The sequence below is a fragment of the Cydia splendana genome, chromosome Z, assembly GCF_910591565.1.
Source record: "Cydia splendana chromosome Z, ilCydSple1.2, whole genome shotgun sequence".
Lineage (NCBI taxonomy): Eukaryota > Metazoa > Arthropoda > Insecta > Lepidoptera > Tortricidae > Cydia > Cydia splendana.
In genome coordinates, this window is record NC_085987.1 from 15,337,412 (window position 1) to 15,355,324 (window position 17,913).

Consider the following 17,913-nt stretch of genomic DNA (forward strand, 5'->3'; position numbering starts at 1 on the left):
CATTACATTATTTGGATCGTTTTGGCGTTGCGATAATCTCAAAATTAGTAATAATGGCACAAAGGCTACCTTACCGTAATTCCATGGACACAATTCTTACATTCGACAATAGAGACAATGTAAGTTATACACAATTTAATATTTTTGCATGCCCCAACCTTGTATTGAATGTTAGCATTCTAGTAACGCTACTTGCCATGTATCGTAATCGCTACCTGTACCACGCGACCAAAACGTCGTAAGCGCCGTAAAATTCATGGCGCTTACGTGTTTAGGTCGCGAGATTCACGCTCCGCTTCTATGGTTTGATGTCTACAACAACAACTCGTGACGCAAAATACAGGTTCTCTGTGCCGGTTCCATATGTAGTCACAATAGTTCAATGGTAGTAAATAATCATTAACTACTTGGCGGGTGGGAAGCGCTCTAATCGGATACGAAACTTGAATAGGTACCAAAAGTCTGTTGCTTATGTTACAGCACATACAATAATATATGTACATATTTAATTGTAGATATTATAGATACCTTAGCAGGCCAACCTAGCTCAGAGTTGACCGTCGGCTATTATGTAGGACGCGCCGCCAATGCAAGTAGTAAGTACTATATATGTATAGTAGGTTTAGTAAGGAACACAAATGTATGGAACAAGTAGGTTTAGTAAGGAACACAAATGTATGGAACAGTATGCACTTTAGTCTCAGGCGATGCCGCTTGGCACGATTGTTCCTTAGATCAAACAAAGTTGATCTGGCCCGGTAGCCGGGAGATCGTACCATGCAGACCCCCCAAAAAGGGGGGGTGAAAGGGTCGGCTCCCCAGGTCCAATCTATGCTATATTCCATCCTAGTCTTAGCAACTAGGGCAAGTTATATATCATTTTCGTATAATTTAGGGACGGGGAATTCATTTTCGAAATAATTATTATACCTTTCCATACAAAACAATATATTTTAGTACAAAAAATGAAAATGTTATGTAATTTTTTATGACAATTTTGGATGTTACAATCACAGTTTGGCGATTTGCACTAAATAAAAAATTGGACGATATAGCCCATCTATTCTTTATTCAGAAAAATATCACTTTATAGTAGGCATTCATACATTTTTTCGTAATAAAAAAATAATATGTAGCGCGTGGCGGTAACGATATCCATACAAATGGAACTATGGCCAAAGTCAAAGATTAAAAATGTTTACTAAAACACTGAATTTGGCATTTTAAAAGTTTAAATATAATGTTTTAATAATTTTTCTATGCGTTTTTGCCCTTTTTTGGTACAAATTTGTTGTTTTTATTTTTCTTCCATACAAACTTTCTCCCCCCATTTTATAAAATCAACCCTTAAGGGGGGGCTTAAGGGTTGATTTTATAAAATTTTATCTTATCTTAAACTTAAACCTGTCGCATTTAATTGATGTTGAAAATTTCAGCTTCATATCTTCAGGGCCCATATAACCATTCCAGTCGCAGAATCATCAAAGTGGTAACTAAATGTCAGATGTGTCGTAACAGAGTCCACACAATGTGTCTAGAATTGTTTCGAAACAAAGTGCCGTCGCCGTGTGTACACATTTCCGTAACAAGGTGTCGACACATTGTGTGCACTTTGCGTGCGGTTTGCGACTAAATCTGACAGCAAATTTGTGACAGCAAATGTCAATATAAAATACCTCTTGAAAACCAAGGTTTGTCAAACTACTATTAGTGTCTCGTGTGCTCGTAATTCTAGTAAGTCATCATGGGCGATGCAAATGATAATAATCGACCAAAACCATATAAACACCCAACACCCGTCAACCTTTTACAGAAAAGTTTTTAACGAAATGCAATACTTACGCTACTTAGGTCAGGCAACAAATGCTCAAAAAAGTTGTAGAGGGAAATGCTCGGAACACAATTTTTGACTTGGTTTGGACAAGTTAGGAGGTGAACATATCAAAAGTCCCCGGCCGTAGCCCTTGAGCGGGGGGGAGACAGGGGGCTTTGAAGGTCCCATTTTCCGGTTTTTCGATTATATCTCGGAAACTATGCATCTTAGCGACATGGCCACTTATACAAAATGAAAGTTAATTTAATTTGTTACAAGTTTATTCAGTCAATTTTTTGATATGTTGAATAGTTTTTGAGATATCCGCTCTTGAAAGTTTATTTAGGGCTCTCAATTTTATCTTGATATATCTACATCAGTGAAGGTACTAGGCCGTGTTTGGTATCGTTTTCATATAAATCTGGGGTGCTGAATCCATTTATGGTATCACATTGACACCATTCCACAAAATTAAAAAAAAATCTTTTTAGGGTTCCGTACCTCAAAAGGAAAAAACGGAACCCTTATAGGATCACTCGTGCGTCTGTATGTCTGTCCGTCTGTCACAGCCTATTTTCTCGGAAACTACTGGACCAAATTAAGTTGAAATTTGGTACATATATGTAAATTAGGGACCCAAAGACGGACATGTAAGGTAAACAAATTATATACCCAAAAAACCTATTAGAAATGTGCAGTCAAGCGCGAGTCGGACTTAATGTACGGAACCCTTAATACGCGAGTCCGACTAACACAAAAGAAAGTATTTTAATAAGTTTATATGTTTTTACTTCGGAATGGTGTCAATGTGATACCATACCTAAATTTATACGAAAACGATACCAAACATGGCCTCGTAGCTTTACTGATGTAGAAGTTAAGATAAAATTGAGAGCCCTAAATTCTTATTACTTGGCCTAACTTGTGTAGAAGGAAAAGGAAAAATAAAAGTCTTCGGCAGTAATGGGAAGACACAAGTATATATTTTTTGAGTTACTATTTCAATCATCAAGCATAAACATACCTTGATTATATTATTCTAGTGAGATCCTCATAGATAAACAAAAACATTTAAAAAATTACAAGGTCGAAATGTCACGGAACTTGTGAGAGTTATATGTGAAAAATAAAAACTTTTATGACAAAAAAATCTGGACACAATTTAAGATTCACCCAATTGCGTCGAGGAATCATCGTATTTTTGCTTGTTTCATTACCTCCTTGCTCCTTTTTGTGTCCTTTGTATTCTGTAGCAATTGGATGGATCTGAAAATAAAGATAACTTGCGTCGTCACGGATGTCGATTTATAGGTTTTAGGGAGTGCAGAATTCGAAAATGATGATCATTTTATAATCCAAGATGGCGGCTACATATTTTGTCATAAAAGTCGTCATGAATATCGTTTTCTAGGTTTTAGGAAGTGCCGATTTCGAAAATGATGACCAGTTTGAAATCGAAGATGTCTGCCGTGCACTTTGTCATAAAAGTCGTCATGGATATCGTTTTATAGGTTTTATAGGGAGTGCAGAATTCGAAAATGATGACCATTTTGGATTCCAAGATGTCTGATATGTTTTTCGCGGGAACAAATGGGAATAAACTCATTACTGGTGTATTCCTATTTGTTCCCGCCCTACGTGATGCGGAGACAAATGGGTACGTATTATATGCAGCGCCTATTCCCTCAGTTCCCGTCGTAGACAACTGGGAATACATCTGAAAATAGTGTGAAAAAAATATTTATATGCAACGCCTATTCCATCTGTTCCTGGCGGGGACAAATGGGAATACATCAGATAATTGTGTGTTCCCATTTGTCCCCACCCCGATAAGGTGGGGAAAAATGGGAAATATTTACATGCAAATCCTATGTCATCTGTTCCCTGCGGGGATATATGGGATTACATCCGAAAATTGTGTGTTCCCATTTGTCCCCACCCCGATAAGGTGGGAAAAATGGGAAATATTTACTTTAAAATCCTATTCCATCTGTTCCCTGCGGGGATAAATGGGAATACATCCATAAATTGTGTTCCTATTTGTCCCCACCCCAATAAGGTGGGAAAAAATGGGATATATTTACATGCAAATCCTATTCCATCTGTTTCCTGTGGGGATAAATGGGAAAACATCAAAAATTGTGTTCCCATTTGTCCCCACCCCGATAAGGTAGGAAAAAATGGGAAATATTTACATGCAAATCCTATTCCATCTGTTCCCTGCGGAAATAAATGGGAATACATGTTTTAATGCAAATACATCCAAAAATTGTGTTCCCATTTGTCCCCGCCCCGATAAGGTGGGAAAAAATGGGAAATATTTACATGCAAATCCTATTCCATCTGTTCCCTGCGGGAATAAATGGGAATACATCCAAAAATTGTGTGTTCCCATTTGTCCCCGCCCCGAAAAGGTGGGAAATATTTACATGCAAATCCTATTCCATTTACGTACAAAAATGTCCCCCTGTCAACTTTCAATCGAGATTTAATCGATAATTTATTCGATTAATATTCAGATTAATTCAATTTCAATCTATGTTAGGTCGACTAAATTAATCTCGATTAAAATTTGAGGATTAACTTTTTTTATTCCATTAATTAGTCGAATAAACAGTTAGTCGATTAATGCCCTCATCTCTGACCACGGCATGGCTCTTACACTTTGAGAATATCTGAAAACCAGCTGAAAACGAATGAACACAAGGAGCCATTTTGCAAATCCAGTAACTTTGTTATTACTTTTGACAGCGCGTGTCATGTGTCTACACAGAGTCGACACAAAGTCGAAACTTCAACTACTTTGTGACCGCAATATTTCTCAGCCTTAAACCATATTTATACATCATAATTAACAAGTTTAGTAGTATGTAAAGCGTTATTTCTGTTATTTAAGTATAGTAAACGCAACGAAGTACTAAAAATGCATCAAATAATATAGTTATGAACACAGGCACTGAGAAGTAAACAATTTCATTGGCGGCTAAACTAAAACAATGTGGTGGCGCGTTGATTATATTATACTTAGTTTATCACATCACTCGAGCAGTTTAATTCCCCATAATAATTTAAGTCCTATTGTAATATAAATGCAAACAATATATAATTACGTCTTGTAATCCGTTTTAGAGATGGCGTATTAATGTCACTTATTTTTATTTAAGTATTTTTCCATCTGACAGTTTCCATTTGACAGGAACAAAATGAACGAATGAACGAATGATTTTGGCATAAAGTAGTCGCAAACTCGTAACAATGTGTGCACACGGTGACCACACTTTATGTCACTTTGTGTCATGTGTCGACCCTTCCCCATTTCTGGTAACTGTGTCGACACGGCGCGGCGACGACTCTGCGACTGGAATTGTGACCGAAACAGACGGTGTCGACACAAGATGTGTCTACACCGCGTCGTAACGGCGACTGGAAATGGTTGTATTGGGGGGTTTAGATTGTATGATGTCTGGAAGTAAGCAGAGTTTTGTTAGATATTATAATGTATGGGATATAATGAAATAAAATGTCTTTAGCTCAAACACATGTAAATCCTAAACTACTGAACAGTTTAACCTGAAAGTTTGAACATCGATTAATTACAAAAGGTATAAATTAGTTATAAAAACAAATTTAAAAATATCTACCCTTAAGGGGGGAAATGGGGGGGAGATAGTTTGTATGGAATAAAAATAAAAACAACAAATTTATAGCAAATAAGGGCAAAAACGCATGGAAAAAAAATTAAGACAATATATTTAAACTTTTAAAATGCCAAATTCAGTGTTTTAGTAAACATTTTTAATCTTTGACTTTGGGCATAATTCCATTTGTATGGAAATCGTTACCGCCACGCGCTATAAATTATTATTTTATTACGAAAAAATTATCAATGCCTACTATAAAGTGATATTTTTCTGAATAAAGAATACATGGGCTACATCGTCCAATTTTTTATTTAGTGCAAATCGCTACACTGTGATTGTAACATCCAAAATTCTCACAAAAAATTACATATAATTTCCTTTTTTTGTACAAAAATATATTTTTTTGTATGGAAAGGTATAATAATTATTTCGAAAATGAATTCCCCGTCCCTAAATTATACGAAAATGATATATAACTTGCCCTAGTTGCTAAGACTAGGAAGGAATATAGCATAGATTGGACCTGGGGAGCCGACCCTTTCACCCCCCCTTTTTGGGGGGTCTGCATGGTACGATCTCCCGGCTACCGGAGCAAATCAGCTTTGTTTGACCTAAGGAACAATCGTGCCAAGCGGCATCGCCTGAGACTAAAGTGCATGAGAAATGGCCTTACTCAACCTACTATATAGTAGTAGTTGACTATCAAACTACAAACAACATACCAAGTGACATTGTGGTAACTAAAATCGTCGCACTCAATCAGCACTACTAGGAGTAGTCTAAAAATTGTTTTAAATAATTATTGTATATATATATTAGCAAAGCGAGTGGTCGGTGGAATGGTCGACATCGAACGTACCTGGCATGGACATGGCGGCAGGCACGGCGCCGCGGCGCGACCGCGGGCGACGGCGCCTGCGGCTCAGCGCGCTTGCGCTTTCCTCCTGCCTCACCATGCACTGTCGGGTCGTAGGACCCGCGCTCACCACCGGCCTGTGTTCGTATTATAATTTATTAGTTTACCTACCCACCATGGCGGATATAACCTTACATTTTGACATTCTTTAACTAGGTACTATTTCGTCACCGTTGCCTTCGACGATCGATTTCGTTTAAACGCATAGGTACTTGCTATAAGTAAAGGAATATCGTTTAAAAAACCCCGCGAATTAAAGCTATAAATTATAATTAAACACACTACCAGGCGTGGCTCACTCCGCGATTTCGTCGCTTTGCTACAGGTAGCTAAAAGTAAATCCGTTCCACACCAATTTTTGGGAAAGCCAGCGCGTGGCGCTGTCGCCACCTAGCGGCCATATCTGTGCTGATCGTAACAGACGCGTTTTGTTAGAGAGTGAGTCTTCTGTACCTAGTACTATTATTTATTCTGTGACACTACAGGAAGCGTGTATGAAATGTAACTAGGGGCAGCACAGGTGCCCCTTATTGGCACTAAGAGAACCTAAATCCGGTTTCAGGTCTCAAGGAGAGGAGGTGGCAGACCCTCCAATGCGTACGCTCTCTGCACAGAATGTTATCGAAACCTATTGATTATAATATGATTACTTTTAAATTTAGGTACCTATCTAACTTAACAAACTTATCACATCTGTGTAACGTGAAAAAAAAGTAACAAAAACTTGTGACTGCACAGTGTACTACCTGTTCTTGGTGGTGGCGGTCGTGGTCCTAGCCAACCCGCTGCGGCACTTTGAGGTGTATCTCGGCCAGTGGAGCATCAGCGGCCCGGGGCGCGCCTTCCGCGTTGTTCCTATGCTCGATGGTAAGGCCTACCACTACCACATACTTAATAATATTCCCCTTTATAACATTCCCCTTTACAAGCCCGCCCTAGAGGACTTTACGTCCCCTTCCTCGATTAAATATTTAGTCATTTCCCACTGTAGAATTAATGAAACTTGTCAGGCTAAAATCGTGTTCCACTTCCACAACAGTATATACCTACTGCCAACTTAGGGCCAGTTCACCAACGACTATTGACGGACGACTGTAAACTATGAAGTACCCCATAAGTACAATAAGTTTAGTATTAAGTACATGCCATGCCAAATAGCACACGTTTTAACGATGACATACGGGTTGGTGCAACCGACCCTTCGTCAGTAATATAAACCTAAATTTTGTATCGCTGTGTAGGTATTGGCTTGGCAATGTGCATCACCTCTGTTGTACGTGCAATCAACTATTGTGCCATGGCTGCGATAACCATGCTTTACGTGGTTTACTCGATGTCAGATTCTACATTACCCTTTACTTATTGCAGGTGCGTTACTTACTCGTAAACACATTTGTAAGAACATTTCTAATAGAGCATTTTGTAGCTTAGTTATACAGTGATAATTCAGTTTCGAACTTGTAAAGAGAGCACAGCTAGATTAGGTAGATGTACATTTTTTGTAGCTCTATTTTCTCAGGAATAATGTAACAAAATTCAGGAAAAAAGCCAAAAGTTATTACATATTTGTTATTTTCAATATTCTAAATAATTCAATAATGGTGTGGCTATGTGTGCAAATTAATTACACTGAATCGTTCGCCGCATAAAAACAACGTCGCATGTTTGGTAATATCAACTTTAATTACAACCTTATTTTATTAAATGAGTAGGTATTAGGTAACGTTAAATCTTAAATTTATGCTTATTAGGTACTTAATTTATCATATATATATATATATAACTTGATTTTAGAAATTGGGACTTACAACCGTATAAACCAACGATAGAAAATACTTCAGTCTATGCGCTTTCGGGGGTAAGTAAGTATTTGACTTTGAACTTTAGAAGGGTTAAAATCACATAGCAGTAATTGCTAATAAATTATTGATAACAATGATAACATTTACAGAGGCGGTTTATGGAGTGCAATGAAAACAGTAAAATGTGTAGATACACAACCGTGGGGTTGCGCTTTCGTGCCTGGCGAGGAGAAGAAAGGTGTTAGATACATATACTTACCCCTTATTCATAGAACTTTACGGGCCTGATTTAGTAAAATTATGTTTTATCCCTTTCTTACAATGATGTCGTGAAAATTTTTGTGTTTCACCGAGAGCAAAGTTTGTTTAACCCTCTCGTGAAACACTCGCAACGCTTCACTTTTCGAACCAATCGCTACACTCGTGGTTCAATTTCGGAATATTTTATTTGCTTGGGTATTATTGGCACGAAGGATTAAACAACAACTTTACTCCCTTGTACCTAAAACAAATATAACTATTTTCAGCTCAAAAGAAATGAAGTTCGAATTACTAAAATGCAACGAGACATATCCTGGATCATATCCTTTTTTTTATAGTCCTCCTCCTTACAATTACTTTTAGTAAGTGCTCGTATATATAAGTAACCGCTATAAAACTTTTATCACACTTGCTCAAAAAGATCTTATTTCATGCAGTTGTAATAGTAGGTTTAGTAAGGAACACAAATGTATGGAACAGCATGCACTTTAGTCTCAGGCGATGCCGTTTGGCACGATTGTTCCTTAGGTCAAACAAAGTTGGTCTGGCCCAGTAGCCGGGAGATCGTACCATGCAGACCCCCCAAAAAGGGGGGGTGAAAGGGTCGGCTCGCCAGGTCCAATCTATGCTATATTCCTTCCTAGTCTTAGCAACTAGGGCAAGTTATATATCACTTTCGTATAATTTAGGGACGGAGAATTCATTTTCGAAATAATTATAATACCTTTCCATACAAAAAAAAAATTGTACAAAAAATGAAAACGTAATGTAATTTTTTGTGACAACTTTGGATGTTACAATCACAGTGTGGCGATTTGCACTAAATAAAAAATTGGACGATGTAGCCCATGTATTCTTTATTCAGAAAAATATCACTTTGTAGTAAGCATTCATATATTTTTTCGTAATAAAAAATCGGCGGTAACGATTTCCATACAAATGGAACTATGCCCAAAATCAAAGATTAAAAATGTTTACTAAAACACTGATATTTGGAGTTTTAAAAGTTTAAATATAATGTTTTAATTATTTTTCTGTGCGTTTTTGCCCTTTTTTGGTAGAAATTTGTTGTTTTAATTTTTCTTCCATACAATCTTTCTCCCCCCCATTCCCCCCCCCCCTTAAGGGTTGATTTTATAAAATTTTATTTTATCTTAAACGTAAATCTGTCGCATTTAATTGATGTTGAAAATTTCAGCTTCATATCTTCAAAACTTTTAAAATGCCAAATTCAGTGTTTTAGTAATCATTTTAAATCTGTGAATTTGGCCATAGTTCCATTTGTATGGAAATCGTAACCGCCACGCGCTATAAATTATTTTTTTATTACGAAAAAATGTATGAATGCCTACTATAAAGTGACATTGTTTTAGAATAAAGAATACATGGGCTACATCGTCCCATTTTTTATTTAGTGCAAATCTCCACACTGTGATTGTAACATCCAAAATTGTCACAAAAAAATACATAACATTTTCATTTTTTGCATAAAAATATATTTTTTTGTATGGAAAGGTATAATAATTATTTCGAAAATGAATTCTCCGTCCCTAAATTATACGAAAATGATATATAACTTGCCCTAGTTGCTAAGACTAGGAAGGAATATAGCATAGATTGGACCTGGGGAGCCGACCCTTTCACCCCCCCCTTTTTGGGGGGTCTGCATGGTACGTTCTCCCGGCTACCGGGTCATATCAACTTTATTTGACTAAGGAACAATCGTGCCAAGCGGCATCGCCTGACACTAAAGTGCATGATAAATGACCTTACTCAACCTACTATAAATATGTAGTTGTACTGAAAGGACAAAGGCTTGAAATTGTCCCGCGCACAAAACAAAGAGGCGCGCTCATTCTTTCTTCCGTGGTCCCGCCCGCGGTAGTTATGGATTGATTAATTTATTTCACTAATGCATACGAAACATGTAATGTCTAAAAGAGTTTTATTTTTAGAATACTGCCGTTTATAATTTTTTCTTTATTATGCTTAAAAATATTTAAATATGATTATTTTATAGCCGTTTAAAATATTTTTAATATGTACAGTCAGCAGCAGATATACCTGAGCGGGCAAGGTGTCCAAGAAAACATATACACTTCAATCGTCACAAAAATAAGGACATCTAAGTTGTCATTTTCACGTAGGCTTTCAGTTCGTCACATATATCTTAACTTCTGAGTTTTTCTTTAACACATACACCCTTATTTAATCACAATGACAATAACGGTTAGAAAGTCAGTGGTAACACTGGTAACTAAGCACTCAAATTCAAGCTGCTGTCATTAATACCTACACGCACTGCCAATCACGTACGTCAGCAGCCAGGGTGGCACCAATTGCTAAGCAGTTGTTATTTCAATGGTAACTAAGCATCAACATTTTATCTGTTTAAGTTTAAAAAAAATACTGTAGCAGCTACGAATTGACACCTCCTTTCTTAAAGAAGTATTTTATCGTCAAGTGTCAAACTTAGACAATAAATAAGTAGGTTCTACGAGAATGATCGGTTTTTTATTTTAACTGTCATAGGCGGCCGTTCTTCCAAACCGTAAAGCATATATATGTTAATATATTTATTTAGCCCGCCTATTGTACTAAAATATATACTATACAGGGGGGCCCATTTAGATCGGTCAGTATGGGAAAATCTGAAGCTATAAGATATACACCGATCTCTTCTTAGGAAACATGTCATCGATTTTAGTAACAAGAAAAACTGCATTTATACATTTAAAAAAATGTGTACTCAGCTCGGGAATCAAACCCCGATCGTTTTTTGAAAAATAAAACTAAGAAAGACTATTTCTATTTAGATATCGATTGTGTAGGTCTTAACCCTTGGGACGCCTAGTGCCATATAGACGTGTGCGCCGATTAAAAAAATATCGGCGGCGGCGTTTGCCAAAAAATCGGCGGCGGCGGCGTGTTTTCGGCGTGAAATCGGCGTGACCTTGATTTTCAGGTTTCTTAAGAAAAATCATTAAATAGTTGTTTTTCTTGAAAATTTGATCAATCCAGGTTGCTGGTTAGAGAACTATACGTTACTACGTATAGTTTTCAGTAGGCTGTGAGTAAAATAGGGTTTGTAAATCAATATAGGATAGGTATAATAGCTTGCATTAAGGGGTAAACTGGTCGATGACATTCGATCCGATCGGTAACCCTCCATTTTCTCATGATTTCCATGGCTTATCGTATTATTTAAAAACGTAGTACTTTAACACACTCCAAATATCCTTAAAATTTGGCATAGTGACACATGACATAGTGACACAATGCTATGGCTTCCTTTTACCGGATACCGGATAGTGACATTGCTTGATTTCGGAGTAAACAATTTGAATTTAAGAAATTTTAAGGATTTATTATTTTAAAACAATTTAAACATTCAACTGACTTGCACGCGCACTCATTTCGAACCTAGCAATGAGTCCGCGCGAACGTATACTAGGAAACAGGTCAAACCTGCACAATGCGCACCTGAAAACCCAAAATGAAGATATAGTTCCGCTGGTCGAATATTCGGCGGCCGGATACCGAATATTCGGCCGATGGTCAGGCTGAATATCCAGTATTCGGTATCCGGCCAAACAACCATCCGTATCTCTAGTATCTTCTTTCTCGTTTTCTTATTACTGAGGATCGCGACCACATGTAATTTGTCTCCATTTCGTGCGGTCATAAGACGTGTGGACTGTACGGTGCAAACTGCCGCAAGCTGACCGACCTCTTCATAGCGTTCGTCCATCTCTCAGATGTTCCAACTCGAGCACGTTTGCCATTCATTCGGTCTAAATGCATGTGTTTCTCGACATCATGCGTTGGATAATATGTCCAATGAATCTAAAGGTTCTCCCATAGCATGTTGTGAAGAGCTGAGTGTCGATATTGAGCTCTCTGAGAATGGAGGAATTTATTCTTCTAGCTGTAGCTTCTAGCGCCAACCTTTGCCACTTCACACTTTTTGAGGCTCCATGATTCGGCAACCATACTGGAATATTGAAAAGACGACAGCTCGTACCAAGCGCACTTTAGTTGCACGTCGAATACCTCTGTTCTTCCAGATCTTGTGGAGGTTAGCCATGCCTCTGGGGCGTATCTCGGCGATGCAACCACCGGCATTGTTTATTAAACCAAGATACTTATATAAACTAGCTCGCTTTTTCGTAATCGCCGAGTGCGTCGGTAACTGGCAGTATGTTTGCCCTGTCTTACTACCATTACGTTGGTCTTGGAATGGTTGATCTTAAGACCTCTCTAAAACTTTCATCTTGAATTTTCTCCAGAAGAGCCGCCATTTCGATGAATTTCTTGTTGCCATTTCCAGCCTGCACATTTCTGCGGGGCAAGCATTTGCGCTAATCGCCAGATTTACAATGAATCTGCAGCGTTGTCACTCTTTCTCTCTTTTTCTATTTCTCGCAATTATTGGCACACGACTTATTTAGGAAACTCAGGGTCTCTAGAGTTTTCGGACATGAATGTTCTCAGATTTTTGCTGGACTCCACTATAGGTACATGAGCCATGTGTTTTCGTTGCCTAGTTAATTGTAAGTGTTTTCATGACGGAGCATTCTGCCTTCGTATATGGAAACAATCCTTCTTTTCATATTATCGCTCCCTCATCTTTCTTGACGGGGAATACTTAGGATTACTCAGTCTCTTTAATTGGTGTGTCAAATAACTTGTGCAACTGGCTATTCTGTTTCATTTAATTAATAATTGATGTATATTTGACAACTGTAACATATACAATACAAAAAGAAACATATTGTAATCCAAATACCAACTTGGAATAGCTAATTAACAACACTCAAGGTCACGCCGATTTCACGCCGATCATTTATCGGCGGCGGCGGCGTGGCAAAAAAGCCCGGCGGCGGCGGCGCGCCGGCGCGGCGCACACGTCTAGTGCCATATCCGTACCAGTCCTGTCAACTGCCGGAGGGTCTTCAATTTTTGTACCCGTCAACTGCCTAGTCCCAGATCTGTACAAAGTGTCTCAACTGCCTTGTGCCTTATCAGTCACCAAATTTATTGTATTATATTTTTACAATTTTGAGATCTAAACACTTACAAATAGAGTTTTATATCATTTGCACAATAGCTGACAATAGCACTTTTTTTTTATCGCGGCAGTTGACGGGTGCACGTACGCGAGCCTATCCGGCATTTGAGGGGGATGGGACGGATCCGGCACTAGGCATCTGACGGGTACAAGTACGTTTGTCGGTTCGGCGTTCCAGGGGTTAAGCAGTAAATGTTACTATGAAACATATGATGTCTGAAATGAATAAAATGCATTGTTTTCATATCCTTTAATTTATTTCAGTAAGTTTTCGAAAAGCACCATTTTTTCAATACATTTTACATACATTTTTTTTAATGTATGAATGCAGTTTTTCTTGTCGAACGAGCGAGCGAAGCGAACGAAGTTCTTACAATCGACTTGGGACACGCGGCTAGCTAGGGGCACGTTCCGGCATTTCGATGTTTTAAGCTGAACTATCAGAGGATAGTTTGATACTCAAGAATTTAAATAAAATTGTTCTAATTTAAATGAAATTGGGTAAACGTGTAGTTGAGGGCATTATATTTTAATCATTAAATTATGAGCAGGCTCGGTCAATGGGTTATTGAGCTAAAAGAGCTTAGAAGGCTAAAAAGCTATTTGTGAGGGGTCTTGCTATTCTGGTCATCTTTTTGGAAGAAAGTATGGTCGAGTTTGGTATCAAATGAAAGTGCTCGGCTTGCACTTTTATAATATCGTTTTTAAATTTATCATTTTGAAATAATTAGCAAGATAAAAATAAACATAATATAGGTATTTGACAGGAAATATTTCGGCTTACCACAGATACATTATCAGTTAAGGGCTCCACAGACCTTGTAATATATCCACGCGATTTTTGATCCATTGTCGCCTCAAATAGTAGAGATTAAATAAAATGGAACTCTAAAATTTCCAATACTATAGTCGGTCAAACAAGTTTGTCAGTAGAAAAAGGCGCGATATTCAAATTTTGTATGGGACGATAATCCTTCGCGCCTACATTTTTTAGCCGCTTTTTTCTACCGACGGAAATGACTTGACAGACTATAAGTTATTGCCATGTGTAAGCATTTTACGTCAAAAATGTGACAGCTACGTAGAAAGTGGCGCCCTCATTTACTAACCGACTTCCAAATCAAAAGGAGGAGATTCGATTGTGATTTTTTTTATGTTTGTTACTCCATATCTCCGTCATTACTGGACCGATTTTGAAAATATTTTTTTTGATTGTATGTATATGTGTCGCAGTCAAAAGTGTGAACTGGTCAAAAGAACTTTTAACCGACAAAAACAGGCAAAACTGCTTTTGACTGAGCATGTTGGTCAAAAGTAGTTTTACCTGAAAATCATTGGTTAATAGTAATTGTGACTGTTACTATCAGTCAAAAGTACTCGCAGAAATAGGTAGGTTAGGATTATTTTTTTTGCTACGCCCTAAAAACGAAACTGTTCCCAGAGATAGGTAGGTTAGGGTTATTTTTTTTTGCTAGGCCCTAAAAACGAAACTGCTGCCAGAAATAGGTATGATTTTCAGGTAAAACTACTTTTGACCAACATGCTCAGTCAAAAGCAGTTTTGCCTGTTTTTGTCGGTTAAAAGTTCTTTTGACCAGTTCACACTTTTGACTGCAACATATGCATACAGATTAGTCCCGTTTTTGTCAAAACCTAGTTCTGATGATGGGATCCATAAGAAATCGAGGGAACTCCTTAAATCTTAAAGGCATACATATAGTGATTTATGTGATTTATCAACAAATCAAGCATATACATTAAAAAAAGTGACATTTGATGAAGTGGAACTGCTGATGATGATCAGAACGGAACTCTTCAATGAAGCATAGTTCACGTTTGGCGATTTGTCCTCTTCGTTATGTTTGTTAAGCAAGTTAAGTTTTTAAGCCACATTTTTGTCAAGCTTGAGTTCTGATGATGGGATCCACGAGGAATCGAGGGAACTCCTCAAATCTTAAAGGCATGCGTATATAGATTTTTGTATTCTCATCAGAAAATCAAGCATTTTTATTAAAAACTGTCGCATTTGATGAAGTGGAACTGCTGATGATGATCAGAACAGAACTCTTCAACGACGCATAGTTCACGTTTGGCGATTTGTCCTCTTCGTTATGTTTGTTAAGCAAGTTAAGTTTTTAGGCCACATTTTTCCCAAGTTCGAGGTCTGATGATGGTATCCATGAGGAATCGAGGGAACTCCTCAAATCTTAAAGGTATGCGTATAAAGATTTGTGTATTTCCATTAGAAAATCAAGAATTTACATTAAAAACTCTCGCATTTGATGAAGTGGAACTGCTGATGATGATCAGAACAAAACTCTTCAATAACTACACGTTTGGCGATTTCGAATTTTGATTTTGACGGAGCTGGCCCTGGAGCCAGACCTGACCCGGTCCCGGGCTCTTTTCTGGACGTGAACCCGGCCCTGGACCCGGACTTGGACCTGGACTTCGACCTGGACCAAGACCTAAACCTTAACCTCGACCTGGACCTGGTCCTGGATCCGGAACTGGACACGGACCCGGATTCGGACCTGGACTCGGGCCTAGACCCGGAAAACCACTGATACCTAAGCTAAATAAACCACTATGATTACCTACCATAAAATGTAGGTATAAAGTATAATGATGCCAATCTTACTAGTCCCTCCCGCTCAAACTCCCGTACACCGCACCGCACGCGCCGTTAAGTGGGTTAGGTTAGGTTTGAACTGCGATCCTCACAAAACCGAAAAAAAGTGGGTTAGGTTAGGTTAGAACTGCGAGCCTTACAGAAACGAAATGCTACTAGAAAAGTGGTTTTGGTTAGGTTCGAAGTGCAATCCTCACAGAACCGAACTGCTATCAGAGAAGTGGGTTCGTGAGGCTAATACTGCGACCCTTACAGAAACGAAATGCTACCTACTAGAAAAGTGGGTGGTTTTACCTCTTTTTCTACATAGTGCACCATCTATGTACAATAATCTTTCACCGGCCCCCATAGAAGTAAGTTTTTTTTTCTTGAAAATTATTTTCTATTAGTTTATGTCGAACTATACGAGTAAGTGGTAAGGTGCAACAAAGTCAATCGCTCTATATATTTTTTGGCAAACCGCGAGTTCTCAGTTCGGGGCGAACTACTAGTTACTAAAATCGATGACATATTTATGGTTCCTAAGAAGACATCGGTGTCTGTCTTATAGTTTTAGATTTTCCCATACTGACCGATCTAAATGGGCCACCCTGTATAGTACTAAAATACGATGCTCCGAATCGATCAAAGAACTAAGGAGAAAATAATTGAATTGAAACGTAACACGTTCACTGTCCCAATCTGACATGTAAACCTTATGGCTTTGTAATAGAGGCTAGCCGTGGCCCCACGTGAGGAGCACGGGCAGTAAAGGTGGTGGGGCATATCCAACTATAACTCCTCTCTTTATTTTGTTAGTTGGACTCATGATCCGCAAAAGGTGCCTCCTCTTCTATAGATGTATGCGATAAAAACATTACTGACAATGCATATTACGTAATATGCAACTGTTGACCATAGGAATGACGAATTTTGTTTTTACAACTTAGCAGAGAGGATAGAGTAGCTATACCGAGTTATATATATCTTTGAACTTATTGTTAGTATAACCTAGTAGTAAACATCAAATGGCATTCCGCACAGGAGTAATCTAAGGAACGCCCACTGCGGGTTCAAACCTACAACGTCCTGTTAGAAAGTCGTACATACGCTACATGTGACATATCTTCAAAAACTATATGAACTAATGCGAAATTAACATAAAACCAGAAGACACAAATTAATAATAGAAATGAAACCCAAAAAAAAAGCTGTAATCTCTAGGTTTGAACCCGCGGTCTCTGCTTTGAAAAGCAAACGCCTGTTACTGAGACCACAACGTGCCTTGACAATTGGCTCTAAATTCGGCTTCAGTTAGCTTTCGCTATGTGTCATTCGTTTTGACGATTCTACTAAAAGAAATAGTTTGCAGTAAGTTGACCGAGAGGCCCCTGTCAAATGGTTGAAAGGCAAAACGTGAGATAGATGTATGTGATGACAAGACTGTACTGCTTTCGATGATTGTCAAAACGCTTTACCTGAAATTAGCATGGCTATTTTTCATTCTATATTCGACCATACCTACGTCTATTTTGCCATATTGTTTAGATGTATTTGACACGTTGACCGCTTAGATACCAGTGGTTTTTTGACAGCTAAGGTATCAATGACTTGTTGTAAGTGTAGAAATTAATGAATAGCGACTGTTAAGATATTTGTGACACGTTGAGCGCTCACAAGTAAATACTACCATGACAGTCAACAACTTTTTGACAGTTTAAACGCTTACCTCTCTTTGAGCACCTGGAGTGTATAGCGACTTCTGCTGCTGACTGTACACAAATTTCAATCGTGGCTGA

The 17,913-nt window shown here is 38.1% G+C and overlaps 1 protein-coding gene across 1 annotated transcript in view; it reads left to right on the forward strand.

The window, feature by feature from the left end:
• Positions 1–17,913, forward strand: part of LOC134804593 (sodium- and chloride-dependent neutral and basic amino acid transporter B(0+)-like) — a 34,543-nt gene continuing 16,630 nt past the window's right edge. Inside the window, exons 1-7 of the mRNA XM_063777704.1 lie at positions 1–119; positions 6,274–6,451; positions 7,109–7,237; positions 7,612–7,738; positions 8,165–8,228; positions 8,322–8,410; positions 8,700–8,795. Coding sequence (XP_063633774.1) covers positions 54–119; positions 6,274–6,451; positions 7,109–7,237; positions 7,612–7,738; positions 8,165–8,228; positions 8,322–8,410; positions 8,700–8,795 — 749 coding nt within the window. The 5' untranslated portion in view covers positions 1–53. The remainder of the gene's footprint in view (positions 120–6,273; positions 6,452–7,108; positions 7,238–7,611; positions 7,739–8,164; positions 8,229–8,321; positions 8,411–8,699; positions 8,796–17,913) is intronic.